This window comes from Neoarius graeffei, chromosome 11, assembly GCF_027579695.1.
Source record: "Neoarius graeffei isolate fNeoGra1 chromosome 11, fNeoGra1.pri, whole genome shotgun sequence".
In the NCBI taxonomy this organism is placed as follows: domain Eukaryota; kingdom Metazoa; phylum Chordata; class Actinopteri; order Siluriformes; family Ariidae; genus Neoarius; species Neoarius graeffei.
This window is the reverse complement of record NC_083579.1, coordinates 51,999,597-52,024,390: the sequence shown is the minus strand read 5'-3', so window position 1 is coordinate 52,024,390 and position 24,794 is coordinate 51,999,597. Positions and strand designations below refer to the sequence as shown.

Sequence of the window (24,794 nt, the reverse complement as noted above, 5' to 3'; positions counted from 1 at the left end):
GGCTCGAACCCGGACCTTCTTGCTGTGAGGCGACAGCGCTAACCACTACACCACCGTGCCGCCCTTAATAATAATAATATCCTACATATATATGTGGTGTGTGCATTGAAGGTGCTGAGTGAAAAATGAGGGGAGGTAGAGTGAGAATGAGGAGGAGAGAGAAGCCAGCGAGTGTGCTCCAATTCATCTGGAGTTTCATTAGAGAGAGAGAGAGCGCGAGAGAGAGAGACAGACAGACAAACAGACAGACAGACGGAATAAATGAGAGAGGAGAGAAGAACAAAAGCAATCAAGGGATTTTCAAAGGGAAAAAAAAAAGGTGCACCTGAAATCAATATGTATTCCCTCCTCTTCCTCAGCCATTCTAGTATTCTGAGCACACACTCACCATGCTGTCTGTACCTTATAGCTCCAGGTTTCATCTTCGTTTGCACAACATGCACAAATGCATACACTCAACACAAACAGACTGGTTGCTGGTTTGTATTTATTACAATTGTGACTGGAGTATTGACGTGCAGCATATAGAAGTAGGAGGGAAAGAGAGAGAAAGGAAATCCATGAGAGCCACATGGCTATGAACAGCTCTCTGCATCCTCTAGAGAGCCAGCATGATGAGAGTAACTCACTACAGCCTCAGTCCTGAGAGAGAGAGAGAGAGAGAGAGAGAGAGAGATGTAGTGAGCGAGAGGAGACGGAGACAGCAAATAGAGATCGAGATTGTGTAAGAGTGAGACAGCAAAGAGAGACAGACAGCAAAGAGAGATCGAGACTGTGTAAGAGAGCAAGAGAGCACAGAACAGAAGACCGCAACCAATCTACTGGCACTGCACCCAGCCTATACTCTCCACAAATTGCCTCTCCATCTCACCTGTCCCAAGCAATTATCAATTATTGATGAATGAGTTGCTTTACCAAGCAGCAAGAGGAGGAAGAGGAGGGGAGAGGAAGAAGCGCCTACACCCTCACTCAGGAAGGAGTGGAGGCTCATGAGAGACACAGCGTAGAGGAACAAACTCAACTTTCCATTACACTTGCCAAACAGCCATACACTAGTGTACTATGAACCAGATCAGCTACAGCAGGGGTTCTCAACCTTTTGCAACCTGGGCCCCACCAAAGCTGGTTCATTGCAGTTGAGGGCCCCTCTTCTCGCCCCGCCCCCAAACACACTCACCCGCAGTGACGCCACCTGACCTACAGCACCTTATATCGACCGATAGATAGATAGATAGATAGATAGATAGATAGATAGATAGATAGATAGATAGATAGATAGATAGATAGATAGCCAGCCCTGGGCTAGATTATTATTATTATTATTATTATTATTATTATTATTATTATTATTATTATCATCATCATCATCATCATCATTATTATTATTAGTAGTAGTAGTAGTAGCAGTAGCAGCAGTAGTAGCATTATCCATAGTAGACTCGCAGTAAGAAAACAACAAAAACAACAAATTATTTGGGTAGAGCTGAAATGGGGAAAGCAAAAATACAGTGTGGGGTAGTAGTCTTTAAAAAGACTGTTTGGGTTTTGCGCTGTATCGATGGATTGATGATAGTAGACTAGCGAGAGTCGGCACGAGTTAACTCGGCAAGAAACCAGACTAGTGTGTGTGTGGCAAGCACTCACACGGTGGCCACGGTATGCAGACTCACTCACGTGACGTTGCGTCATGTTCGCGTCACGGGCTTAAAATAACCTACACACAAGATTTTATGATAGATTGATGATAGATTTTATAATAGTATTGATTTGTATGTAATAGTCCAATGTCCTGCATTTTGACATGCGTAAATGTGTTGCATCTGCTCAGCTACTATAGCCTGTTAGCCCCAGATTTTTTTTTTCCTCCATACATGAAGCCTACTCGCGACCCCCCTGGAGTACCTCCGCGCCCCACCAGGGGGGCGTGCCCCCCCGGTTGAGAACCACTGAGCTACAGTATATAGGCCTTCTAACACTGCACAACTTCCCCCGACACACACTCATTCAAGTGCTGTAGTTCAGGCTTGTCGAACCCACGTTTCTCTGAAAGGCACTAAAGAGACATGCAGTGCTCTGTGATTGGTCAGCAGCAAAGTAGGCATGAGGAACGGGAAGCTAGCGGGAGCTTCAACTCTGCATACTAACTAACGTGCACCTTCAACGGCACACCTTATACCTAAAAGGTATTTACTAATTTCGAACGTCTGAAATGATCTACACAGTTTCAGGTGGATTGGTACATGAAGTGTTTTATTTGTCAAGCATTAGTATGATGAAAAGTGCGTTAAAAACCTGTGCAGTGTAAACGATACACTTTATTATACATACAAGACACTTTTTCCATGGAATAAGAACATGTATTCTATTCCCTTCTAGCGGGTTTCATTCATTTGGTTTGATAGCATGCGATATTATCGTCATGTCACTTATCCTACGTGTATTATGTCTCTCTACCCAATGAAGAATGAGCGTCGAATATGGGTTGCGATGTTGCATGGTTGTCAAGACATGTCACACGTCGGAGATGTAAAACTTCCATGCTAGCGAACAACTCTGACAATTTCTAAACATACATGGCCACCAGGTTTGCTTCATTAAATTTGGAAGGTTTTGAGAGAATTTTTGAAAGAGAAAGAGAACCATCCAAAAGGAATGTGAATTAATAATAAATAACAACTCACTTTTTTCGTAGTATATCAGATATACAGGGCTCTAACTGTGACCAAAATATTAGCGTCATGGCACCAATCATAACGGCCGAGGGTTCAGGGGCCGCCTTAGCTCCCCCCCCAAAAGCTCACGGGTTCTACATGCTCAGAGACGCATTCTAGTGCATTTCTTGGCACTTGCAGGCCTCCCTGAAAGTCACTCTTGTTTAGTAATGAGATTTTTTTTTTGCCAAAAGTTGCTGTGATTGTTTTTTTGACTGAAGACTTATTATAATGAATATTCAACTATACGAGTGACATATTTATGGAATAAGAATAAAAACAACCAACTGATGTTCACCAAGTCTCAACTTTATTTCCAGCTTCAACTATTCAATTACAATGCGTGATTATCCAGATCTAACTCTGCGATCAGCACGTATTATGTGGATGGCGCGTAAGTGCCTCTTAACACAGATGGCATTTTACCGCGAACACCGCATAAGGAAGGCGGTAAACTGGACTAGCACAATCAGTGACAATCTCCACACAGAACTACTCGGGCAGCTACGCACTGGGCGCTGAGATGGACGGGAGTGGAGTATGTCCGAATGTAGAATGTTCGCATGGCAGTGTGCCGCCGCCACCGCGTGGGGATAATAAGAGAAAATTAAACAAAAGACCACATTTTCAAGATTTTTTTTTTAAAGATATTTTTTGGGCTTTTTTTCACCTTTATTGGATAGGACAGTGTAGAGACAGGAAATGAGCAGGAGAGAGAGACGGGGAGGGATCGGGAAATGACCTTGGGTCGGAATCCAACCCGGATCCCCGGATTTATGGTGTGGCGCCTTATCCACCTGAGCCACGACGCCCCCCCCCCAAATTTTCAAGGTTGACAAGTCTTATTATTAGTGTAGCGGCAACTTTTGCAGGCGTGTCGGCAATATTATGGGCGTAGCGGTAAGGAAACACTGTGTATCGGCCTAATACGCTTTAAAGGCCTAGTTAGAACCCTGGATTTATTCCATTCAGCTATCATATTTAACTCCTCTTCAACTCGTTCAAGATCATGCTAACTGAATTAAATATAATCGGATATACCACGCAACGCCAGCCAATATTATTTAAATATAGTTCTGAACAGTGTATTTCAATATAGGGTTGATGATGCATAGCCATTGGGTCTGTGATTAAAATATAAAAATCACAACCCAACATTAACAAAGCTGTTGTATTTATTATTGAATTCCTATAGTTACAGTGCTGAGCGTAACTGAGTACACCCCCTTTGAAAAGTAACATTTTAAACAATATCTCAGTGAACACAAACAATTTCCAAAATGTTGACAAGGCAAAGTTTAATATAACATCTGTTTAACTTATAACAGGAAAAAGTAAGGTTAATCATATAACTTAGGGGGGCGTCGTGGCTCGGGTGGATGGGGCGCCGCGCCGTGGATCCAGGGACCCGGGTTCGGTTCCGGCCCGGGGTCGTTTCCCGATCCCTCCCCGTCTCTCGTTTCCTGTCTCTGCACTGTCCTATCCAATGAAGGTGCAAAAAGCCCAAAAAAAATCTTTAATAATATAACTTAGATTGCACATTTTTCAGTTTTACTCAAATTAGGGTGGTGCAAAAATGAGTACACTCCACAACAAAAATTACTACATCTAGTACTTTGTATGGCCTCCATGATTTTTAATGACAGCACCAAGTCTTCTAGGCATGGAATGAACAAGTTGGCAACATTTTACAACATCAATCTTTTTCCATTCTTCAACAATGACCTCTTTTAGTGACTGGATGGAGAGTGATGCTCAACTTGTCTCTTCAGAATTCCCCATAGGTGTTCGATTGGATTCAGATCAGGAGACATACTTGGCCACTGAATCACTTTCACCCTGTTCTTCTTCAGAAATCCAACATTGGCCTTAGATGTGTGTTTAGTCATGTTGGAAAAGTGCACGATGACCAAGGGCATGGAGTGATGGTAGCATCTTCTCTTTCAGTATAGAGCAATACATCTGTGAATTCATGATGCCATCAATGAAATGCAGCTCCCTGACACCAGCAGCACTCATGCAGCCCCACATAAGGACACTGCCACCACCATGTTTCACTGTAGGCACCATGCATTTTTCTTTGTATTCCTCACCTTTGCGACGCCATACAGTTTTGAAGCCATCAGTTCCAAAAACATTTATCTTGGTCTCATCACTCCAGAGTATAGAGTCCCAGTAGTCTTCATCTTTGTCAGCATGGGCCCTGGCAAACTCTAGGCGGGCTTTTTTGTGCCTGGGCTTTAGGAGAGGCTTCTTTCGTGGATGGCATTCATGCATGCCATTCCTCTGCAGTATACGTCATATTGTGTCATGGGAAATAGTCACCCCAGTTTGACTTTCTACTTCTTTAGATAACTGCAGTGACCTTGCATGCTGATTTTCTTCAACCCTTCTCATCAGAAGGCGCTCCTGTCGAGGTGTTAACTTCCGTGGACGACCTGGACGTCTCTGTGAGATGGTTGCAGTTCCATCTTTCTTAAATTTTTGTACCATTTTTGCGACAGTATTCTGACTGATAAGTAAAGCTTTGCTGATCTTCTCGTAGCCTTCACCTTTGTGGTGGAAAGAAATTATTTTCTTTGGGGAATTCTGAAGAGACAAGTTGAGCATCACTCTCCATCCAGCATCCAGTCACTAAAAGAGGTCATTGTTGAAGAATGAAAAAAGATTGATGTTGTAAAATGTTGCCAACTTGTTCATTCCATGCCTAGAAGACTTGGTGCTGTCATTAAAAATCATGGAGGCCATACAAAGTACTAGATGTAGTAGTTTTTGTTGTGGGGTGTACTCATTTTTGCACCACCCTAATCTGAGTAAAACTGAAAAGTGTGTAATCTAAGTTATATTATTAACCTTACTTTCAAGTTATAAGTTAAACAGATGTTATATTAAACTTTGTCTTGTCAACATTTTGGAAATTGTTTGTGTTCACTGAGATATTGTTTAAAATGTTACTTTTCAAAGGGGGTGCACTCATTTACGCTCAGCACTGTATTAGCCCGTTTGATTGGTCTCCTGAATTGAACAGTTTTAATCCAAATCTCAAAAACTCAAAGCAAGTAGCTATACATTAATGTCGACTTGGACCTCACGCGTTTTGTCAGTGGAAAGTTGAGGAATTTAAAAAAAAAAAAAAAAAAAAACACCCCTCTCTGGCTCAAATTACTGCCAGGATATCAGTGTGCACACTTGAATAATGAGATTTATATTTCGGTAGACTTTTTATATTTCAGGAGATTATTGTATATAAAATATATTTGTGCTGAGGGGGATCGTGGAATTTATTTTGCAGTTAAAGGGAACTCTGGCTGCAAACAGTTTGAGAAACCAGGTCTAAAATAGAAGGCTATAAAAGTAAGGGATTTAACTAACACACACACACACACACACACACACACCTCCTTTGCTTCAAGTAGCTCAAAGATGTAACTATTTTATCAACCAAGTAACAGATACACACTCCATTGTTTAATTTTCTGAACATGGTTTTTATTTATGAAAGATTAAAAACCATGTTAAATAATGAAAACACTCTAGTGTTAACACCAACTATATTTCCCTGCAATGTGGTTGGAGTTGCTTTTCTCGTTTAAAGGTAGACTACCGTTCAGATTTGTCAACTTTAGGTCATAAAAATAATTCTCCCTGACACCCAATTATTTTTGTTTAGTGGACCAAAAGCTACTGAATTCAAAATCACAGACTTCTATTTAAAAAAAAAAACTAATTAAACTGGAACAATTAATGAATCGTTTAGGGCCATGTGGCCCTAAATTGTCCACTATCTTTTCCTGCGTCACCATGACACAATTCAAGATACTACGTCATGCATCACGTGGTGGGTTTTCCCTGCTCACGCAAGGTATTGTGAGATACAAATTTGAAACAGGAGAGAAATATGGAGGACGTGAGTGTGCGAATGAAACGTGAAAGACCGACTACAGTAACGGAAAGCGAGAAGAAAAGACGTTAATGTTGCGAAGGAAAGGAAGCACAGGACCGAACTAATAAGTATCGGCGGTCAGCGAGCACCTCGGTGTGATCAGCTGTTCGTTTAGCGACAGAATGATGTAACCGTCAGTGCACGGTCAAGGTAAACCTGTAGATGGCAGTAGAATGCAACACTGGATGCCAGCTGCGGTAAAACCCAAAAAAAGATGATGAAGGTAAACCTGCGCAAGCGCACACGGACTTCCTCTGTCTGCTTGACTACGCGAAGCGAGCAATTTTACAGACATTATTTGCTTGGGAATCCCCTCAAATTAAACAACTTCCCAGCCACAGAATGGCCTTGGGTTTTTTTGGTTTTGTTTTGTTTTTTTGTTTGAGACATTTCAAAAATATCTCAAAATTTATCTGAGAAATTTCAGAGGGAACTAAATTTTCACCATTTTTATGAAATCGAAAGGCTGTCTAGCTTCAAGTCATTTTCATATGAAAATATTAATGCTTGAATTACACACACCTCTCATGTAGCAACTCGAATCACAGACTTCCAGTTTAATTAGGGTTTGTTTGTTTTTTTAAATGGAACAATTAATGAACTCTCCGCTATTTTTTCTTGCTTCACCATGACACAATATAGTTCTGAAACTATATTCAAAAAGTTACGCTTTGGCTATAAAGGATCCTATGCGCACAGAACAATGAAATCAAAGCAGCAGTCTTCAACATAATTTTTACTATGTCCTAATCTTTTCAATGGCAAAAGCCCTTGTTCATCAGGGTTGCTTTAAAGGTCCCATGGCATGAAATTTTCACTTTCTGAGGTTTTTTAACGTTAAAATGAGTTCCTCTGACCTTCTTAAGTCACCACAGTGGCTAGAAATTTCATAATGTGTAAACCAAACTATGCCCAACATTTGAGAATAGCGCGTTGATAAGCTCTTCCCTTTACTACGTCAGCAAGGGAGATGATCCCCACGCCCCCCCCCCTCTGGATTCCCACCCACTGTATGGATTGCCCCGCCCAATTGTAGTGAGGAGACCGTAGAGGGAGGACACAACAACATGGCATCACCTAAGCGAGCGAAACATGGAAACTGCGCTGTACATGGATGTGACAACACAGAAAAGAGTCTGTTTTTACTGCCGACGGGAGAGCCCCTGAAGACGCAGTGGCTTAATTTTATTTACTTCAATAATACGCCGTCGAGTCTACCTAAGACGGTGTATGTTTGTCGGAAGCATTTTCCTGAGGAATGTTTCCACAACTTGGGACAGTACAGGGCAGGTTTTGCACATCAACTGTCACTGAAGCCTGGGTCCGTACCAAGCATCCCTGCCGCATCAGCCACAAACACCGAACAAGTAAGTGTATAACTGGTCGTTTTGCCGTGTTTTAAAATCGGTGCGTTAGCCTAGCAATGGCTACATTAGCTGTGTAGCTAACCGCTTCCTGCAGTTAGCCAGGTAATCTGCGCTACAAAACTAAAGAGCATGCAGCATGCTCTGTTAAACTGAGTTTAATCTGGAAATTGACTAACTTATGAGCTTATGTTTGACTATTGCTCCGCAATGCATGTCTTCTGTTGGATAAGCGATATGTTGTTGTAGTTGCTGCTTCTATCCTCTTTGGTTATGGAGTGCGTGTTCAAGCCTAGGGTATTATACGTTCGTAAACTACCACTCCGAATACTCTCACTCTCTGTTCTCTGTGTCACGTTGAGTTTACGAAAGGAGTCTGAGGGAGAACGGGGTTTTGTCTTAGCAGCGTGGCTACAGGCGCTGATAGCAGCGAGTATGTGTGCGCGCGCAGCTTGGTCAAGCCCCCCCCTCCCCCGATGGCCCCCCCCCCTCCCCCGATGGCCCGCCCCTCTACCCCCATGGCCCGCCCCTCTCCCCCATGGCCCGCCCCTCTACCCCCATGGCCCGCCCCTCTACCCCCATGGCCCGCCCCTCTACCCCCATGGCCCGCCCCTCTCCCCCATGGCCCGCCCCTCTACCCCCATGGCCCGCCCCTCTACCCCCATGGCCCGCCCCTCTACCCCCATGGCCCGCCCCCACCCTCTACCCTTCCCCGCCTCCTGCTTCTCATTAGCAAAACGACGCACTGGGAAAAGCGCTGAAATGGGGCTTTCTCCCAGGAGGCTATATTTACATGCCGAGGGTTCATTTCGAGAAAGCCTCCACGAGCCTGTTTAAAGCATCAACAAACCACCATGCCATGGGACCTTTAAAAACTCTGTTTTGCCCGTAACTTGCCCACTGAAGTTCAAATCATATGATGTTATAATAGGTCAGGATATGTTTCAATGGAGACTACAAAGCATTTCTGTTTGTCCCTCTGGATAAGAGCATCTGCCAAATGCTGGAGATGTAAACGTAATATGGGGCAAGTTAGGTCATGGGTCTGTTTTACACTACCTCATTATATGTCTTTAATTATACGACATCCCATAGTTTCCCCATTTAGATGGTTTCTCTATAATCTTCCTCAGACAAGGTCACAGAAAATCTCAGTCACAGCGTACCACCATTTTATCTAAACAAACAACAAAACATGCACCTACTCCGTGATGCCTCCTTGTTAGATGGACAGCTAAGATCCCCCTACTGTTCTGAAAGGCCATGAACGCTCAGGGCTGTCCCAAGTTTGTTTTAGGTGGCTCTTAGTAGCACCCGACAAAGCATAAATTAGTCATTACACACCCAAATTAACTCACTAAGGGCTTGATGAGTCAAATCTCATCACATGTATTAGGTCTCTAATGCACCGCCAGTGGAGACCTGTGAATACACCCATAGTTACTTCCCTATTGGTGTTAATCATCAGCATCAATCGAGCATGCTGAATTGCCATCGGAGAAGAGCAGCAAGTGAGTAAACAATCTCTTTAAGGATATATTTTGGTCATTTTTCAACATCTGCTTGTAAATTCTCAATTCTGCTCATCAGCAACTTTTTTTTTCCCACTCTTTTTGCCCATCTCTCAACTATATTATTGTGATGCAAAGCCGGAGCAGTCTGAACAGGGTTTAAATTCTGGTTCAGTTTGTTTGGCTGTTGTCCAAGCCACATATTGCTGAGATAAATATCTCAAAATAGTATGCAACATAATGATACAGGTACACCAAGGGTTGTGTACACTAGCCAATTCTATTCAAAACTTTAGCTGGTGGTCTACCAAAGCTCAGTTGACAAAGCGTTTGTACGGAGAAGGTGCATTGCTCATATGAAAAATGCCTTACGCTTGTGTTGTTTTAGGTTGTTCAAATCGATCAAACCCTGAAACTGATAAAGTTTCTTCAGGGTTCCCCGTGAACTAATTAAAAAAAAAAAAAAAAAGGGTGAACGAACACAGGATTTTCACAAAAAGACAAGAAAGGTGGCTTTTGAACGCCTCACTGAAATCGAAGGGAGCAGAGTCAAAGCATGCTCGAGTTTGTGGTGAACACCTCGTGAAAGGTTTGTATATCCCTCTCAACTATGTCCATAGTGTTTTCCAAGTACTTTTCTTGCTAGGTGCCGTTATTTTACTGTACTTTTTTTTTTTTAAGTCACGAAGCACTAAAATCCCCAGTTGTTTGTTTACTCCTCAAAAAGTCCATATGCATGAAGGTCACGACAAAATTCTTCCCCAGCCATACAGTTACAATGCGCCGTGATCACTTCTCCATCTTGTTTAACTAAGATCCAGGTCTTTAAAGGAGTTTCTGATGATCTTTGTGAATGATTTACCCGAGAGATAAAAGCCAACACAAGTGAGAATGAAGCAAATCGTTGTTTGCTTACACTTCAACTTGCAGCACTTTGTTGTAAAGACGCGAACAAAAAGCTTTTTAAAAAATAAAAAACCCACAGAGGCAAAAACAATACAGGATTCATTCGGCAGTGACTCGATACCGAGGTCCTTCACCCAGCCACATACAACTTTTTTTGTAAGCCTCCATGCTCTTCCACGCGTTCATCCGTTTTGCAGTGTAGAAGGACATCTGCAACACCAGATAGTTCAAGATGTCGGTGAACTCGACTGAAGGGTAGTTTGAGATCGTATGACAAATCCTTCTTTCCCAGACTGTAGGGGTCGATTCCATTGCACAAAGCAATCTTCTGAAGATATCTAAAGCGAGCAGTGGCTTCTAGATTACGAGCATAATCTGATAAGTTATCGTTAGTTGTTTGCACAATCGCAGTTGTTTAGACCACCAGCTATTTCACTTCCTGTAAAACTACCAAGTCACGTGACTGAAACCCAGCAATAGTCAACTGTACAAGACTATGCTGGGAAAATAACCATTTTGTGAAGCTCTTTAACACTTCGATATCACTTTGCAAGAAGTGTGTGATCGAGTTTGTGTTCTGTAATTTTCTCCCTAATTTGGTCGCCCTCCCACATCAGACAACAGCTACCAACCTGGGAGGGTGAAGGCCAACACATGGCTAAGATAGCCAAGCACATCTTGTCAAACTGATATTCATGCATTGTAGCACACTTTGAGGAAAGCACCATCTGCCCTGTTCTGCATGCAGGAGCTCACAGATGCCCACGGATGGCAAGTGCCACTGTGATTGACAGGACGGTGAAAGAGAATGCCACCCCTCCCACCCAGAGAGCATGGCCAGTTTGGCTCCTTTGGCTCCTGGCTATGGATAGTTGTGGCATTGTTGGGATTTGAACTTACAATCTCCCAACCAAAGAATGAAAACTTTTTGTCAGACCATTTAGGAGTGGATTTTTTTTTTTTAAATCTCACTCCTGCTGGCTCCTGAAAGAATGCTGTCCACAGTTATTTTTGTTGTCCTATAAAGCTAAATAAAATATAAAAAAGTCCTTGCAGTGTGGCACAGTCAAATTTTGTCGTTACCAATGCTGTGCAAAACATCACATCTAGTGCCACGGCTTGCACGTCACCAACCAGTCCCATGAAATTTAGTGGAAAACAAATGCTGCTCTAGGCATAGCATCCTCCATCCCAGGAAGGCTGGTCATCGAGATGTACACGGGACTCTGTTGATGATTTACTCTGCTGAATGCTCTGAGAATCAACAGCTGAGCCGCGGATGTCTACCACCAGGCCGTGCACACAAATCCATTTCAAAAGATTGGCATGCCCATAAATAGTGCAATACCATATGGATTTCATATGGTCATACAGATTGGGTTTTTTATTATTATGCTGCACATTTATTTTCATCTTTAACAGTGTAGTCTAAAGAAGTACTGAAGATGGAAACTGTTTGTTAGATGAAATGCGGTTTGATGTGCTTTTTTTCCTCCCGTTTATCAGCATTGAACTGCACGAATAAAAACAGAAACCCATGCCTGGAAACTACGGAACAACTTTTTTTGAATTACTAGTTGACTAATAAATGTACAGCTATACCATATGAGCCATATAATTCGGACATGCACGACATGGCCAAAAGATTGTGGTCATCTGACTATCAGACTCGTATGTGCTTTGCTGTTCACGAGCAGCCCCATGTGAGGAGGCCTGGGGTACAGTCAGTGTTCTAATTCATCCCAAAAGGTGTTAAAGGGCATATTCTGGACCAATTTTGTTTTTTTATATGAAAGAATGTCCCTTTACACACTCATCCAGAAGGGTAATTTTGCACAAGGCCATCTGTCTACAGCAGAAAAAAATAAAATAACAAAACGCGTCTGGAAAAATCCCAAGGGAGTCTGGAGCCAGATTCGTGACGTTATCTGCGGAAGCACCAGCAGGCTGCAAGAGCTTGCACGGTTTCAGTGCACAGCCTGTGTAGACCAAGCGCTCCCATTTCTCGCTCATTGTCCGGTCTTTTGGAAAACGATGAGTACTAATCCCATCAAGATTGGCGTTGCTACACCCTCCTACGATACATCTGTTAACCATTTTAATAATTACACGATAACGTTGAAGAAATTTGCAGAAAACCACCAGGTCGTTTTCTCATAAACAAACCAGCGCTGACATAGGATTCAGAGGGAGGCGTCCTGCAGATGATGTTACGAAAATCAATGTTTCCTGGGAAATTCAAATGCCAAGTTTTTTCAGAGGCGGACCAATTCGCCTCAAATGGCTTGATTTCAACTGAATTTTTCTGGTATTGCGCAAGGTAAAAAAAATTGCAGAGAATGCAGAAATGTTACAGATATCTGACCAAAGTTTAATATAAAATAGGAGAATTACATTGATCTGGCTCCTGAATTTACCCGTGATATGCCCTTTAAGTGTTAGTGGAGTTGAGGTCAGAACTCTGTGCAGGCCACATGAGATCTTCTACGCTAACCTTGGCAAACCATGTCTTTACAGACCTTGATTTATGCACAGGAGCATTGTGGAACAATGCTGGAACAAGTTTTGACCCCTTAGTTCCAGTGAAAAGAAATTGTAATGCAGCAGCATACAGAGACATCCTATACGACTGTGTGCTACAAAATTTGTAGCAATAGTTTGGGGAAGACCTACATACGGGGCTCAGGTGTCCAAAAACGTTTGGCCACATAGTATAGCTTTGTCTTTTTTCATCAATGCTGGTTTTTTTTTTTTTTTTTTTTTTATCATTAATAGAAACCTTTCACAAGAGATTTCATTCTGTGTACATGTCGGTTATTAGCTGTAGTCTCAGCACTGATGCAACCGTAACGGATCCTCATTCAGCCCTGGCTGGCACTCATTCATCAATGTGGCTGTGATGCGTCAGTCACATGAAAGAGAGAAGTCCTGCAGTTCTGTGGCCATCCAGGAGTGGACTGTAACACCCCTGAGACATGTTGTACTTACCTGTTCTCAAGAAGTGGGTATCGCACAAACACAAAGAGACACAGGCACACATTCTCAATCTGTCGTGATTCAAACCTTCCCGAATCCAGGTTAATCTCGAGTCTGAGCAGAAAGCACAAGCCGAGTTCAGACACAGTGAGCGAGGTGATTATAGGGAGTGGTCAGTTCAGTTCAGGGTCAAGTCCCTCTCTCTTTCTGTCTCTACATACACTCGTGTGCAAACATGGCCATAGCACAGCTCCCTAGCTTCAGGCTCTGGCAAGGAGGAGCCGGCATCACGGAGAACGAAATATTTAATCTGTGAGTCATCTGCGAGTGTATGTGCATGTACACCCACTCAGACTGCTGAAAAGAGAACCACTAGTTCCAGCTCTCAAATGCAGATGCATTCAAACTCCCTTAGTGTCCATTTACACGGAAGGAACTCCATCACTCTGCTTCTCACGCCCTCATCCTCTTATCTTCTCTACTCTTTTCTCCAAGACTCTTATCCTGTTCCTACTCTGTGACTCCTCTCGCTTCCCATTTCAGTTTCTTTCTCCCCTTTTCTCTTCTCCTTTCTTCTTTGCTTGCTGAAGCAGAGTCAGGATGTAGCCCACACCCATGTGGTCCACAGTCATTCCTGCCATGCATTTTTCACATATTGCAAATGTCTCAACGTCCACGGAGAGACTGCTGGCACTGCAGAGAGACCCACAACCCACGAACCCATACACACACTGCTTACACCCCCCACCCACAAGTTCTTAACTGCTTCTGTGTGGTCTATGTGAGCAAATAATCCCACTGCCTCATTATTAAACCTGTGTGCAGGGTAGGCTACTTCTGTACACACACATTCACACTTTCTCTGTACCACATGTACATATCGTATAGTCTACATTCAATCACTGACACACTACTTTCACACTAACTCTGCTAACAGCTGTTCACACCACACCTGGCTCTACCACACGTATGAAGCACTTTAACACACTTAGTGAGTCAGTCCTATAGCAACCATTTGGAAGACCAACTTTGCTTACAGCAGGAAAGACTGGATTTCTTAACCGGATCACAGTTTCAATCATTCCAGTGCAGAATGACCGTTTATACCATTGGAGTCATCACAACAGAAACAAAGCTATGTGCAAACAAACAGTTTAAAAGAAGAAGAATTAAAGCAAAAATAAAACCAAAAATCGCCAAACATGAAAATGCTCTATTCAACAGCTCTGTGCTAAAAAAAATTCTGGTGTTTTGTTATTTAAATTTATAATAAATAAATAAATAAATAAAAACCCACATTAAAAAAAAAAAAAAGGTGTGTGTGCGCACGCGCGTGTGTGTCCCCGTCCCTTCAGCTACATTCTAAAATTCCAAAAAGTATACGCTCAGCAGTCTGGAAGCGACACAGTGAAAAGCCTCGACAGTGAAGCATTGTAGAGGATATCTTCAAGAAGCAACCAATCCGACCAGCGTCTGAATCACGGACACTTTTTTTTTCTTAAATATTCACACACACAGGGCGGCACGGTGGTGTAGTGGTTAGCGCCGTCGCCTCACAGCAAGAAGGTCCTGGGTTCGAGCCCCGTGGCCAGCGAGGGCCTTTCTGTGTGGAGTTTGCATGTTCTCCCCGTGTCCGCGTGGGTTTCCTCCGGGTGCTCCGGTTTCCCCCCACAGTCCAAAGACATGCAGGTTAGGTTAACTGGTGACTCTAAATTGACCGTAGGTGTGAATGTGAGTGTGAATGGTTGTCTGTGTCTATGTGTCAGCCCTGTGATGACCTGGCGACTTGTCCAGGGTGTACCCCGCCTTTCGCCCGTAGTCAGCTGGGATAGGCTCCAGCTTGCCTGCGACCCTGTAGAACAGGATAAAGCGGCTAGAGATGATGAGATGAGATGAAAATTCACACACACACACACACACACACACAATCTATACACAAAGACTATAAATAAATACCCTCACTGAAATATAACTTGTTTAAAAAGAGGTATAATTAACAGTTATTCCACAAAATCGAGTCGTGGAGCTGATAGCAGACAAGGCATGCAGCATCGAGTCAGCGAGAAGCCCTGTGTATGATGAGATTGAGTGGAATAATTGTTTTATTATATCCACATTCACTGGATTTTGAGAGAGTATTTTTAATTTTCGATATTCAATAAATAAAAACCTTTATACAAAACATCCGACAAAATCATTTCCACTTAGGCGGACTTCTTTAAAAAAAAAAAAAAAAACTAATCGATGGCTGCACGAACTGACTTTGGTGTTTTTTTGGGTTTTTTGTAGAAAGTGCCGTCTTGCTGTCATGCCGAGGCACAGAATAGCTTTAGACATTTATTTAATTCTTCTTTGGACATTTCAGTTATGTAATTTTCAAACTTCTTTGAGCTATTGAACCAGTCTTTTAATAAATAAATAAATTTAATGCTTAAAAGATGAAGAATGTAAACAAGCCATCAAAATGACTCTCGCAATTTGTGAAAAATGCAATAATAATTCTTGAAAAACAAACAAAAGATGCTTTCTTACCATCAAATACTTTCCATATTTTCTTGCTTTTTTTTTTCTTGCATTTTTTGGGGTTTTGTTTTCAAGTTTTTATTTTGTCCTCAGTTGGTTCAGCAACACGCTCGGCCATTTTGTTTTTCTCTACTCACACTATATGAGCTTATTGGCTACTCTACTACTAGGCTATCAGAGCACATGACTGCTCATATCCAGTGAATGTGGATAGAATATTTAAAGGTCCCATGGCATGAAATTTTCACTTTCTGAGGTTTTTTAACGTTAAAATGAGTTCCTCTGACCTTCTTAAGTCACCCCAGTGGCTAGAAATTTCATAATGTGTAAACCAAACTATGCCCAACATTTGAGAATGGCGCGTCAAAACGGCGCGTTGATAAACTCTTCCCTTGCCTACGTCAGCAAGGGAGATGATCCCCACGCCCCCCCCCTGGATTCCCACCCACTGTATGGATTGCCCGCCCAGCTCAAAAGTTGCCACCAAACATGGAAGTTGCGCTGTACATGGATGTGACAACACAGAAAGGAGTCTGTTTTTACTGCCGACGGGAGAGCCCCTGAAGACGCAGTGGCTTAATTTTATTTACTCCAATAATACGCCGTCGAGTCTACCTAAGACGGTGTACGTTTGTCGGAAGCATTTTCCTGATGAATGTTTCCACAACTTGGGACAGTACAGGGCAGGTTTTGCACATCAACTGTCACTGAAGCCTGGGTCCGTACCAAGCATCCCTGCCGCATCAGCCACAAACAGCGAACAAGTAAGTGTATAACTGTTAAGTCGTTTTGTCGTGTTTTAAAATTGGTGCCACGTTAGCCTTGCAATGGCTACATTACCTGTGCAGCTAACCGCTTCCTGCAGTTAGCCAGGTACTCTGCGCTACAAAACCAAAAAGCATGCAGCATGCTCTGTTATAATAGCCAATCAAAACAGTTTTTACAAAGACACCCACATTCTTTTTTTTAAGTCACTCGTTCATTTTATTTGTTCAGTAAAAACCCAAACATTTGTTGAATTTATTTTATTTCCTCGCGTCGCACCTTAATGATGTCAGCGCGCGGTATTTTTCCCTTCGCGGTTTGTTCCTTCTCTCTCGCCATAGTAAGACACCCACATCCACTTGTTCTGACCCACTGGAGGTAGCGTCACAGTGCTGTTAGCCAATCAGAGGTAACACGTTTACATGTCATGAATATTAATGATAAGACCCGCCCCCACCCTCTACCCTTCCCCGCCTCCTGCTTCTCATTAGCAAAACGACGCACTGGGAAAATCGCTGAAATGGGGCTTTCTCCCAGGAGGCTATATCTACGTGCCGAGGGTTCATTTCGAGAAAGGCTGCGGATATAACATCCGGAAACCTCCACGAGCCCGTTTAAAGCATCAACAAACCACCATGCCATGGGTCCTTTAACAGCTATTCCATAAAAATCTAATCGTACATGAGCTGATTGCCAATGAGGTGATAAACCATGTATGACGAGATTGAGTGGAATAATAGTTTTATTATATCCATATTGACTGGATTTTGAGAAACAGCATTTTTATTTTTTGCAAATTTGATAAATAAAAGCTTTACATAAAACGTCTGACAAAATCAATTCCACTTTGAATGTAAACAGACCAGAGAAATGACAGTACCAATTTGTGAAAAATGCAATAAATTAATTATTGAAAACTAGGGAACAAAAAAAAAAAAAAAAAAAAAAGGGGATAGGCTCTTACCATCAAATACTTTCATTGCATATTTTGTTGCTTTTTTTGTTGTATTTTTTGGGGTTTTGTTTTCAAGTAGTTTTTATTTCGTCCTCCGTTGGTTCAGCAACACGCTCTGCCATTTTGTTTCTCTCTACTCATGGTATATGAGCTGATAGCATAGTAGTAGCCAATCAGAGCGCACGATTGCTCATATCCAGTGAATGTGGAGAGAATAATAAGGCTTATACCACCCCAATGTTGAATTCTTTATTCTGATTGGTCAGAAGCTATGTATTCATCTTCTATAACTGCAGCATAGACAGTAGTTCCAGCCAAAATTCAAATGACTTTTTATATTAATGCAATATGCTAATTCTCATCTCATCTCATTATCTCTAGCCGCTTTATCCTTTTACAGGGTCGCAGGCAAGCTGGAGCCTATCCCAGCTGACTACGGGCGAAAGGCGGGGTACACCCTGGACAAGTCGCCAGGTCATCACAGGGCTGACACATAGACACAGACAACCATTCACACTCACATTCACACCTACGGTCAATTTAGAGTCACCAGTTAACCTAACCTGCATGTCTTTGGACTGTGGGGGAAACCGGAGCACCCGGAGGAAACCCACGCGGACACGGGGAGAACATGCAAACTCCGCACAGAAAGGCCCTCGCCGGCCATGGGGCTCGAACCCAGGACCTTCTTGCTGTGAGGCGACAGCGCTAACCACTACACCACCGTGCCGCCCTATGCTAATTCTAAAATGTTATTATTTCTGTAGTGAAATCTTTCACATGAACTTGTATGGTGGATGCTCCACATAATCTGATAATGATTAACATGTACGGAAGGAGTCTTGAGTGTCAGCCATTTTGTGACCGTTTTCTACACGTGGACAGTCTCTGAGTAACACAAGTTTTATTAACTTCAAGAGAGAAAATACGAGAGGCTGGTAAGAGAAGGACCGTTTACAGCTTCTATATTGTAAATGATAATAGGAATTAACTTGTCTTGCAGCTGTTCCACAACATTAAAATATTACTAGAATTTAATTACAAATTGTAATCGTGTGGTACAAGAGGAAAGAAAACAAACAAATAAATAAATAAATAAATAAATAAAAACCTCACTTCATGACATACTGTTAAACAAACGCGATCCATTTTCCAGTGTGGAATATTTTCCTAGAACAGCACACCCCATTGTGTTTCATTCCTTCCACGGAACACACTGAAATTATTAACGTGTCTGTTCTTTTTTCTGTCAATGCTGTATGCAAAAGATCTAATGGTGGCAGTGCCAGGAGGTCCCAGTTCATTACTTACGTGCATGTTTGTCTGCTAGGGCGACGAGTGTGGCGGAGATGTCTCTGCGTCTGTAGAAACACACCACTTTGGCCTCCACGTTCCCATTCGCTGTCTGCAAATTAGCATGAGAAACAATTTGGCCATCATCATTTTGATAAAAGCCAAACATACAGGTGAGGATTGAGTCAGAAAGGCAGATTTAGTCCTGTGCTGTTCCCAGCTGAAAGGAAAACGGCTGCACTGAGCACAGAAGCACGAGGAGATGTGTGTAGAAAAGACAGAGTACAAAACCTGCGAGACTGAAAGTTGTGAACATTGTGGCTGGCAGTCAAAACAGACAGCACAGCACAGCACATGAAACATTCAGTAAAGGGCCTTGCAGAAGGATTGGCAACATGTTCTCAATGGAACAAGCGTGGACTTTCACTCACCTTGTTGAGCTCCTCTATTCTCCTGATGAGCAGTGGGTTGCTGGAGGAGTTTTCAAAGTAAACATAATCTGCGAAGAAGAAGAAAAGAGAACTTTAATCTGTGTCGAGTCAATTCATCAGCACCAGGCGTCCTCTCCTCCCGAGAGCTATAGGCCATTTGTTATACCAGTAGAGGCCACGAAATGTTCATAAGTATTTGCATAATGACAGTGTAGTCCTTAATTTTACAAGGGACTTGAATTATGTACTGGTGCAAAAATACACGTTCTGGCTGTGCAACATGTCTGCAGCCAAGCACTGCTTACTGACAATGAAGGACTCACTGGTCTTCTGTTATTTATATAAATATATAGTCATACCAAAGAACTTTCTACAATGGGGCTGCTAGTACATTGCGAACTGTCTACAACTACATGGGATTTCAAGTCAAACACCGTTACGAAACAATTAATTTCATTTCAACACATCTAATCTGTAATGTCTGCACAACTAGGGTCTGGGCTTAGCCCATTTTATTTTATACCCCTCATTCCGCCTTTCGTTTCACATTCAATCCTTATTCTTATTGCCTTTGGCCTTACTCCAGGCCAAGTGGGTCAGTGTGCAGGCTTATGGCTCATTGGGACGCCCCTGCAGGCCTCAGGCTTGGTACAATTTTCTGGGCGTAAACTGGCATGCTACATCTCACGCATGGTTGTAACTCTTGCCACCCCGAAAGCAAACACAGGAGACGGGGGACTAAACATGGTCTGGCTGATTGGACCTATAGATAAATTTGCATTATGCAAAATCAGACAAACCAGTATCCTGCACACAGTACCCAGGACAACCAGACTATGTCTGCGCTATCAGCTTTTTATTCATAGCTACTCACCAGATTAATACAGTAGGTTGTAATATAAGGGGTGTTCACACGGCAACTTTTACTCCGGTGTAGCACCGGGGCTGCCCCGGTAGAGCGTTCACACGGTACAAAGTTATACCGGTGTAGCCCCTGAAAGCTGCTTAAACTGGTGCAAATCTAACCCTGCTCGGGAGGTGGTTTAAGAAATTTACTCTGGAGTAAATGCTAGTTTGCGGGGCAGCACCGATATAAAATGGGACGTCTGAACGCTACAGGGGTAGACTCGCTACACGTGAGGAGAGTTGATTACATACGGGCATTGCACAGGGATCCCAGCAGTAATTGAAAAAAACAGAGGAATGTAAGAAACTATCAGCAGGGGTCAAGGGGGCTGCAAGCCCCCTGAAGCTGTTGAGATTTTAACATTTAAAGCTGCTATAGAACACATTTTTTACATAGATTTAACATAGTAAAGCAACAGAATTTAACAATAATGTGTATCTATTTGACGGCATATTTTGTAATCAATGACATAAGTGGCAAAAAAAATATTGTTATTTATAAAAATTAGATGAAAACGTAGCTTTGAAGAATATACTTCTTCTAACCCGGACACTGTTCCGCTATCTCTTTTATGGACGATATCTTTTTTTCCACGACATATTCAGGGCTGTGAAATTGTAAATAAGAAATCCGAGGAAAAGGGGGGGTCTGGGGGACACAGCCCCCCAGCATAAGCCGGACACCAAGCCATTTTAGGTGTTATATGGTGTATTCTGAGCATTTCCTGCAAGTAAAAAATTGATCTCAACAAGTAAATATTTGACTAGTCTTGGTCTAGTCATTTGCCATATAAAATACCTATCAACAGTTTTCTCTTTTAAAATGAAAGATCCATGTAAAATACCTTGAAATATCTAATAAGTGCCTATGTATTTTATCTCTTAATCAAAATAAAAGTAAAAAAAAAAAAAAAAAAAGTGTAAATAACAATTTAAAGAAATGTTAATAAAAGAAAACTTTGATAGGCCTTTCAAAATGACTGTGAAAAATCATGCTCAATATTTAAGTGAGAGATACCCCTGTTGTCTTCCAAATTACACTTAATTCTTGTATTATGTCCTGGCTTTTTCCAAGAATCTGTCACAATGTCTCTTGTCTACAGAGCAAAAGTTTAAAAAAAACTAATGTTTCTTATCTACTATATTATTTACATCTTTTCTTTTACTTCTGGCTCCTTCTATTCCTCTTTGCATCACTCCCAGCTATTTCTTTCAATTCATCTTTCAGTAAGGCTATTAGTTATTAGTTCTATAGTATTTGCATTCCTCTATTAAAGCTATTTACAAAATGTTCATTAGTCTGTCAAACAGCATCTAATGAAAGTCTTTTAATTTTCTTTAACACCATCTCTTTCAGTTTTGCAAACTTGTTCTTTTTCATCTTTTCCTTCAGTCTGTCTGTGTGTTCTTTTCTAGCCCTCTTTGCATCTCTCTCAAACACCTCCTTAGCTTTCCTTTTTGATGGCATCTTAACTATGTCTGATCTTGCACCCACCAAAATGCACTTCAAACCGCCCAATCTGGCAACACTGCGTCCTGAGTCGCAGTCAAGACGTGTTCCACGCTCAGCTGGCATAAAACTCCGCGAGTCTGGCTGTATTGAGCCGCCGGTCTCGTACAAGGCGATTAAAACCGACTAGACACCCCCCCCCAATGATTTTTAATGCAAAAATAGACGTTTTGTGAAGATGATATTTTTCGCCACAGAATCCGCGGAAATTTCACAGCCCTGCATACTGAATTAAGTTCAACGCATTAGAAACAAAAGCACGAATGGAGTTAAAACACATTTTCTAGCAAATGGGCGCAGCCATATTGTTTTCTCGTTCTATCGCATACAGTCTCGCGGTATTTACATCAATTTAACTTCCGAGTGTTCCCGAATGTCAACGAGAACAAACGAAGCTGACAAAAACATCGCTAAACAAGCAAACCAAATCAGAACGTATTCTGCTGGTCATTTTACTTAAACATATTTTTAACGGATATATAAGAGATTTAAAAAAAAAAAAAAAAAAAAAAAAAACCACCACCACTTTGGCTAGAAAAATAGTGGAATTCCGCTAAATAGCAGACGTCTGGGATCCCTGATTGCATAATTTGCATCCTGGTATTTTGCGCTTCCAAAATGGCAAATATCAACAACAACAGAACTGCGTGTCTTCCAGTGTTGCCAGATTGGGCGGTTTTAAGTGCATTTTGGCGGATTTGAACATATTTTGGGCTGGAAAACGTCAGCAGTATCTGGCAACACTGGTGTCTTCATCCACGTTGTTTTCCCGGCACTTGGTGATGCCATGACAACCAGGAAAAGGAAGTACATTTTCACGCATGCGCATATTTCATTTCTGCATTATTACTATCGTATAGTAATAATCTTTCTTTCTTCATGTTACTACTGTGTTTCTTTTTCTTTTATCCCTGTCTTCCTGTCCTGTTCCCCCTCTGTAAGGACAGGTTGATGGTCAATTTCACTGGTGACGGTGACAAAGGGTTCATTCGTATAGCACGGTCACAAAAACTGCCATGTGAACGCAAGTGGGGCTGCACCGGTGCTAACACGCTTCTCTCTAGTAAGCAGGTTTGTGACGTGTGAACGCTCCACAAAATTTACACCGGTGTAAGATATATGGCAACAAAATACATCAGTGCAGCATCGATGCAAACATGTGCTGTGTGAACACCCCTATAGATGCGCCAGGCTAGTTTCACCACCCTCTCCAGTCAAACAAGCAACCAGAGAGAGAGAGAGAGAGAGAGAGAGAGAGAGAGAGAGAGAGAGAGAAATACTGCATAGTTTTATTGTGACAAGTTTAAACATAACCCACTACAGTTACCTTACATACAGTAGCAGTCAAAAATTTGGACACCTAATTCAATGGTTTTTCTGTATTTTTATTAGTCAAGTCACTTTGTGTCTTATATTAATGATGGATGTCGTTTCTCTTTATTTAGTTAAGTGGTTCTTGACATAATATGGATTACTACAGTTGTGGAATAGGGCTATTTACTGTATTTGTATTTTTTTTTTTTACTGTTTGATATCAAATGCATTAAAGTAGACGGCCTTTCGATTTCATAAAAATCGGTGAAATTTAGCTCCCTCTGAAATTTGGTTATTGTGATACATGTTTATTTCTGTTATAATAAATAAACAAACAAACAAACAAACAAATCCAGGCCATCCTGTGACTGGGAAGTTATTTAATTTGAGGGGATTCCCTAACAAATAACGTGCATGAAATCGCTCACTTCGGGCAATCAAGCAGACAGAGGAAGTCCGTGGGCACATGCGCACACTTCCCTTCGTCGTCGTCTTTTGGGTTTTACAGCAGCTGGCATCCACAGTCTTGTATTCCCGCCATCTACAGGTTTACCTTGACCATGCACTGATGGTTACATCATTCGGTCACTAAATGAACAGCTGATCACACCGAGGTGCTCGCTGACCACTGATATTTATTAGTTTGGTCCTGCGTTTCCTTTCCTTCGCAACATAACGTCTTTTCTTCTCGCTTTCTGTTACTGTAGTTGGTCTTTGACGTTTCATTCGCAGCCTCCATTTTTCTCTCCCGTTTCAAATTTGTATCCCACAATGCCTTGCGCAAACAGGGAATGCTCACCATGTGATGCATGACGTAGTATCTTGTATTGAGTCATGGTGAAGCAGGAAAAAATAGCAGCCCTAAATTCATTAATTGTTCCAGTTTTTTTTTTTTAACTAATAAAATTGGAAGTCTGTGATTCAAATTCAGTAGCTTTCGGTCCACTAAACAAAAATAATTGGGTGTCAGGGAAAATTATTTTTTATGGCCTATACTTGAAGTCTGAAAGGCAGTCTACTTTTAAGAAGGCACGAAATTGCACTAATTAATTGAAAAGCATTCCAGGTGACGACCTCATGAAGCTGGTTAAGATAATATCAATAGCGTGCAAAGCGTCATCAAGGTAAACACTGGCTACTTTGGAGAATCTAAAATATAAAAACATTTTGGGTTTGTTTTTTTATTTTTTTTGTTTACCACATAATTCCATATAATGTTATTTCATCGTTTTGGTGTCTTCAGTATTGTTCTACAACATAGAAAATAGTCAACATACAGAAAAACATACAAATGAGTAGACGTGTCCAAACTTTTCACAGATACCATATTTCATGGTTGTGCAATGCACTTTTACCCTGTAACTAACTAATGCCGCTTTTCCACTACAAACGCGGCTGAGTCGGGCTGAGCCGTGCCGTGCTGGGTCGGGCTGAGCGGGGCTGTTGGAGTTGCATTTCGACTACAACCGCGCTGAACCGTGCTGGCTGGAAGTGGGTGGACACATTGGGTGGAGTTAGCGAAAGTGGGTGGACGTCAAGTGATGTCATTAAGCAGCGCAAACAGTGACATCAGTGAGCTTTTAAGCGGTAGTCTCACGACCCGGATAGTAAACAATAAACATGGAGGACATGGAGTCGTTAGTGTTGCTGGTCTTGGTGCTGTGGCTTGACAACGCCAACAGATAC

General features: G+C 42.0%; 1 protein-coding gene across 2 annotated transcripts in view; it reads right to left on the bottom strand.

The window, feature by feature from the left end:
- The window catches only part of mta1 (metastasis associated 1), an 81,082-nt gene that overhangs the window by 20,652 nt on the left and 35,636 nt on the right, over positions 1-24,794 (bottom strand). For both annotated transcript variants that reach the window (XM_060934159.1, XM_060934160.1), the window contains exons 2-3: positions 19,379-19,446; positions 18,966-19,059 (exon numbers count right to left, since the gene is read on the bottom strand). In XM_060934159.1, coding sequence (XP_060790142.1) covers positions 18,966-19,059; positions 19,379-19,446 — 162 coding nt within the window. The remainder of the gene's footprint in view (positions 1-18,965; positions 19,060-19,378; positions 19,447-24,794) is intronic.